We start from the raw sequence: 6,419 nt of genomic DNA on the forward strand, positions 1-6,419 counted from the left end.
AAACAACTATTTCTAACCTATTTTATCTAAATATCGTAAATGTCAGGCGAAATCTAGAATCTACACTCGAAACTTTATATATCTTTATATAACTCGTATTTTCGCCACTCTATTTCGTATATAGCATGTCAAAATGAAAGAAAAGGTTGGGAGAATTATTAGAAGATAGCTATTTCCAAGATATTTTAACTGAATATCGCAATTGTCAGACGAAATCTAGAATCTACAATCGACAATATGCTACAACGGAGTATCATTTTCTATACGCACTATATAACCTTATTTTGTCGAACATGTGGTATATTACCATAAAACAAATGTTAAATATCTCGATCTTGATAAAGTTCTATCAGTTTCTTAAATTTCTGCCGTGGCCCATTCGTAAATATTACGACATTGTGGCGAAAATAACCTACAATTGCTACATTATGAAATAATAACTGATACTGCGCACTATTGTTTATGGATATATATTTCATCGATTGCGGCAATTGAAACTTCAAACACTGATAACACTACTTCACGAAACGTTTTGAACAATATCGAAAGTTTCAGTTTAACGCGCGAAAATTTTCACCATATGTTACCGGCATGTTTGATTCGGCGGCGACGTGAAGTCAACTGCCGTTAGAGAAACTAGGCGTGGTTCACGCGGGAAGATGCTTGGCCTTTGAAATAGCTACGTGCCGAAGCATCGATCTAGAGTATCAAAGAATGTTTCTTATATTTATTAATAACAAAAAAGCAAATACAAAGACGTTTCTGCTCCGAAAATAACAAACTAAAATGTATTTTATCTCCAAAACAAAATTTTAATTGAATTTTTCATTAACCACTGAAATTTTATTTACATATCAGTGGAAGTAAAAATTACAACATTAACCGATGCATCGAAATGGTGCAAAAAGTTATTTTAGAAAAGTTTAGTGTCAAAGAAAATTTTTTAATAAAATTACTAATAAAATTTATTAACGATTGAAATATATATTTGAAATTTATAATGGAATACGAAAATAATGTATATACAGGTAGCCCTTCTACAACACGGCATCCTATAACACGGTTTCACTGTAACACGATTCATAAATTGCGGAAATCCTCCTACAACAAGGCATCCTATAACACGGTTTCGCTCTAACACAATAAGAAAATTGCAAAAACCTTTGTACAACACTATACTTCTATACGAGCAGTGACGACGAAGAAATTTATTAAATTAAAGTTGCGTTAAATTAAAATAATATTTTTCTTTTGTGTTGTGTTGTACATACGTTTATATTTTTAATAAAAATTAAGTTATTTATGTAGAAATAAAAAAGAAATTTGTTTTTAGTAAGTTTTCGAATCGTAACCCCCCTTTTCGTGCTGGCTCTGAGTCTCGTACAACACGGTTTCACACAATTCGGCATTTTCTAGGAACCTATCTACCGTGTTATAGGAGGGTCACCTGTATATGTGGTATCGCCTAGAAAATAGTTTTTACCGTATTTGGACGCATCGGGCCTCACTGTACGATATTCAGACGTTGGTCGTTGAGACGCGTTGATGAAAAGATGTTCAAACCCACCACCTACCACGTCGTTTCATCGAGCAATCTACGAGAGCAAGAACAACGTCGCAGCAGGTAGAAAAACGTGTTTCCACGTGCTTAAAAAAACGCGAGCTAGTTAATTGAGCAACGTAGAAGAGGCCAGAGTTGTTGTTGGCGATAATCGCGTTGGCAAATCGCCGTAGAAAACTCGCGGGCCTTCTTATTTCATTACCATTCGCCAGAGATGGAAGATACGCGTGTAATTGAGGGCTGCCGATCCAGGGAGATCCAGCGAGATCCAGCGAGATCCAGCGTGCTCCGTGCCGGTGATAATTATATTTATTATATTTAACAAGCAGCGGGATTAATCTTTCATTCTCCGCACGATGGAGTAATCATGGGAAAGTAGGATACCGAGGCTTTTCCGACCACTGCGCTTGCATCTTTGTTGACGGTTCTCAGATCGTTCCCGATGAAAGGATGAAAGGGAAAAGAGTAGGACGGCGCACGAGAGAGGGACCAGCGAACAGGAGCAATTAAACCGTCCGCCTGTTCCTCGGTAGCCTGATAATTGCAACGATTTTTATGCGAACAAAAGAGACGGTCGATCGTGGCTGAACAACCGTGAACATCGAAAACGCTGCTTCCACGTTGATTATATTCTTACATCTTGCTCGAACGTCCGCCTCCCGTTTTGACGTGGCTTAACCCCGCTGACTCCTGTTGCCCCGTGAACCACGGGATTGCAGAAGTTCCTGCCCGTCTTCGGGAAGTGTACGCTTCACCTTTAGGGTATAGCTTCTAAACGGTACACCTTGACGAGCAATTTTCGCAAACAATGAGCCGGAGAAATGGACGGAACAGAAGAGGCACGGTAATGAAAAGAACGCGTTGCGTTTGAACTTTGCGATGGGTTATGACGAAGTAGTCGCTGTAGCGAAGTAGTTTGTTATACGAGAGCTGCGCAAGAAGAATTATCTGGACGCGGGAATAATGGGCTGGAATAATATAAAAAGGAGCAGCAGAGGGGGAAACCGATGGAAGCTCGGGGAGAGTATTCAAATTTATTACGGATCCTTGGAAAGAACGGGATCTTCGTCTATTCTTTCCCTCTATAACTTTCTCGTACTTTCATCTAAAACATCTTCATTGTGAAAGTGCAGCTTGCACTCCCTATCGGAGAACCTTTCATCAATTCCTATTCCCACGGGTTCTCGACCAAGTATCGATTCCTTTTCACGGCTGAACAGATTTCAAGCAGATTTCAAAGTCAACCAATTTTCCTCGAAGTAATCGCGCTAGATACACATTTCTCGTTCGATGTAACAACACGCCGACCTGCTCCGTGACGAGTGATTTATCTTCCAGAGATGACTGTGGACAAAGCCGATGTAAATCCTCGACGTCGATGCCTAAAACCCCCTCGCGTCAGGCTCGCTGATGTCGCCATCGTACTCGGCGTACTCCAAATATTTCCCAAGTACTCGACTATAGACCGGTAGAACCAACGATCGAGATACCAAAAATCCAATATTTTCCAACACTCGGCTACATTCGAGATATTAATACCAATGCGACTCGGTTTCGCGAGACACCTATCTCGAGACGCGGTGTTCGCTGGAACGCTTGCATCCAGGGGGATGATCTCTCCGATCGCGGGGATAAAAATCACGCGACTGGCGTTTTAGCCGGCGACCAGACGTACAATTAACATCGCTACCATGGGGTCCCGCGGTAGCTGGATAATTATTGTTATTATTTCTGCACGCCGAAGCGGGCAGAGATTGCAACATAGTCGTCGCACAGAGGCGGCTGTCCAGGCCGGGTCGATTCGTTTATTCGGGCCAGAGGTCACGTGCCGGCCGTTCCCCGAGGACGAGGACTTCCTTCTACGAACCTCCCTCTTTCCTCTTCGCCCCCTCTTCGCCTTCTCTTCGCCTTCTGCTAGCTGGTCGCGGTCTTGAACTTTGTCTCCTTTCTATCGCGCGGTTCATCGCGGCCGATGCATGTGAATCGTGCAATTAAACGGTTGGAAAATAAAGGGTTAAGGCTGCCCGTTAGGCTTCCATGCTCGCGGCGATAACTAGGCGCGCCGTGCGGTGTACCGTGGGTGGGAAGGGACGTTGCTGTCGGTGATTGAAGGATACGAAAACGTGTAATGCACTTACCTGGTAGTTCTGCCGGTGTTCCGACGACGGATCGAAGATCACGTCAATCTTCGACCCTTTTGATTTTCTACTCAGGGTCGTCGGTGTCTCTCCTTTTTCCACCTCCTTCCACGGTGGTGTCGCCATTGGTCGTCGGATGGCCAACGTCCCTCGTTAACCTCTTACCACGCGCAATTTTTCTTCACCCCCTGACTTTCGTGACGACGGAGTTGTTCCCTGACGCTCGACGGATCTGAAAATCGAGGGTTCGGTTTACAGATTTTTATTAATAAAGTTCTGCCAAGAACAGCGGTGGGAAAAGGCTTTCACCACGCGATACGAAAATAACAGTGGAATTGAAGGCACGAAGCGTCCCGTGTGATCATTGCACCGTCGGTTTTCTATAATTAAATATCGCGATATAATTAAATCTCCGCGGCGCTTTCAAATTCTGTTAAAACGGAGAAATTGCGTTAAAGGGAGGGTTGAATTGCAAGAGGGCGCAAAGAGCGGAAATAAAACCGAAATTGTCGAGAAAACGTGGACGAGCTTCCGCGCAAAGGCCGCGACGCGATACCCGTTAATTTCAGCTTCCGGATTTGTCCTCCTTTTCAACCCCCGACGTCGACGTGTCCCGGAATTGTATAACTATAAAAAGGCCGTGGCAAAAACTGCGTGGCAAGAAGATCTATGCCATGTAATTAACGAGCAAAGTATTTGTGTTAAAGCGCTTACCAAAACGTAACAGAGCCGCCTCTGTTGTCTGCCTCTTTAGCATTTATATTAAAAAACGCAATTCCGAATATATATGAAAGGCAGAAAGGGAAAGGATGTGACGAGATAAAATTGCGAGAGGAACTCGTGTCCAAGAATATATTAATTATCAAGCCGAGTTAACGAACACGGTACGGGATTATCACGTTCAATCAAGCTTCTTGCGGCCGCGATTTTCCTGAACCGCAGCTTTGAAGCGGCATTAGCCTAGGCGTGTGTGTTTAAAATAGAATGACACACGGCCGGGAAGAAAGAAGAAAGCGCGCGTATAGAAAATCGAGCGAGAGAGCACACTTGAGGGAGAAAGCGTTCAAAGCGTAAAGACGTAACGAGTGAGAGATAACATATTTCAAGCGTCGTGGTGAAAGAGAAAGAGCCGTGGGACGGCCACGAAAGAACGGCTATTTTCTATGCGTTAAAAAAGAACCGACCGTGAGAGAGTTTCCTCGTTTAACCAGCGAGATTACATAATCGAACAGCTGTGCAAAAGAATAGACGAGGGAAGAGCTTCGATTTCTAATTATTGTCTAATTTTCAACAGGATGTCAGTGGAACGCAAGAAACGCGTGATTACGATCGACCTCTTTTATTACCCCAATGAAACGCTTAAAACTGTATTTCGACGTGTGTTTTCCATCGCACGCGACAATTTCGTTTCTTCGGTATTTTCCGCGAAAAATCGTTCGTCGCTTAGCAGATCGCGATGCGTAACGACGAAACTTTCAGAATCTCTTTAGAATTAAGTTCTGACCAATTTAACGTCATCAGCCAATTAGCGTTATTCATTGCTCGGTCCCGGGACGGCCTGGCTTTTTTATTAGACAAATGGGTGTAATTCCAACAAGCAGACGTTCCGTCATCGTCGTGGTTGTCTGAGCGTGGAGCGAAATCTAGTCGGCTCCGGGATTTAATTTGCAATCTCTTCGTCGCGACTGCGAGCGAACAAGCAGTGCTGCGTGGGGAAAAATGTCCCAGCGGATAACGGGGTATAAATTTGACGAAGTTAAAATTTAAAATTTCCACGGTGTACGTGTCCAAATTGATCGTTTGCTCCCGACGAGGCAACGAATCGGGATGTTCAGCCGCGAAACGAAGGTGGAGATGAGCAGAGACGAGGGTCGGAAAAATGAAAACACGGATCTGAACGTTACGCGTTGATAAGCGATTAATATTTAAAAAACATGGAAACGAGACGTGTTCGTTTTCATGAAAATGCTGTAAATGTTTCATTCATCGCGCCAGGTATATCAGTCTGTATCACCTTGTTCCGATGAATAAACCATATCGAATTAGCAGTCTGGAAGGAAAGGCTGAAAAGAAGGGGTTGAGTTAGCCAGGCTCCATCCCCACTATGCTTTATTTAGTTTATCGAATTCGATCCCTGACAATTAAATCGGGGAGACCTGGCAGGATCGATTTAACGAGCTGCCCACGGGTCTGATCCGGATTTACAGCTCGGAGATGCCAGGCTCGCCCTTCTTTCTCGAACAGAAGCCTTGCTGCAACGTGAATTGCCATTGGTATTATGCTATTTGTCGATGGATAAAAAGGAACAGGGATCCTTGACTCGGTGATCGATTTTACGTCGCGATTAGCAATTTTTCCCGGGGTATCTGGAGCGAAAACCAACCGTTCGACTTTCGCAATCATCCACGATCCGTTCGCGATATTCCCCGAGAAGGGATAAAAAGCGCGCAAGGTTGGAAACCTTGTCGAGTTTCGTGCGTTTCCGCGCGGCGAGATCGATCTCGAGCACAAGCGTTACGCAATCGAGTACACGATTGATCATGGTCGTATCACGCGTTTCTTTTACAGGTGGTCGTGGAGAGTTCGACCCTGGCCCTGGAATACGGCGACCTGGAGATCGATACAAATTCCACGGTGAATCCGGACCTGTTGTTCGACTCGCAGCTGATGCACCTGTACGTCATGACGGAGAAGACCGTGTCCAAGGTCAAAGTGCAGGA

General features: G+C 44.2%; 1 protein-coding gene across 1 annotated transcript in view; it reads left to right on the top strand.

The window, feature by feature from the left end:
* PlexA (plexin A) overlaps positions 1-6,419 on the top strand; it is a 317,233-nt gene that overhangs the window by 302,988 nt on the left and 7,826 nt on the right. Inside the window, exon 4 of the mRNA XM_017898009.1 lies at positions 6,268-6,405. Coding sequence (XP_017753498.1) covers positions 6,268-6,405 — 138 coding nt within the window. The remainder of the gene's footprint in view (positions 1-6,267; positions 6,406-6,419) is intronic.

Source organism: Eufriesea mexicana, unplaced genomic scaffold (genome assembly GCF_001483705.2).
Source record: "Eufriesea mexicana isolate 0111107269 unplaced genomic scaffold, ASM148370v2 scaffold605, whole genome shotgun sequence".
Classification (NCBI taxonomy): Eukaryota; Metazoa; Arthropoda; class Insecta; order Hymenoptera; family Apidae; genus Eufriesea; species Eufriesea mexicana.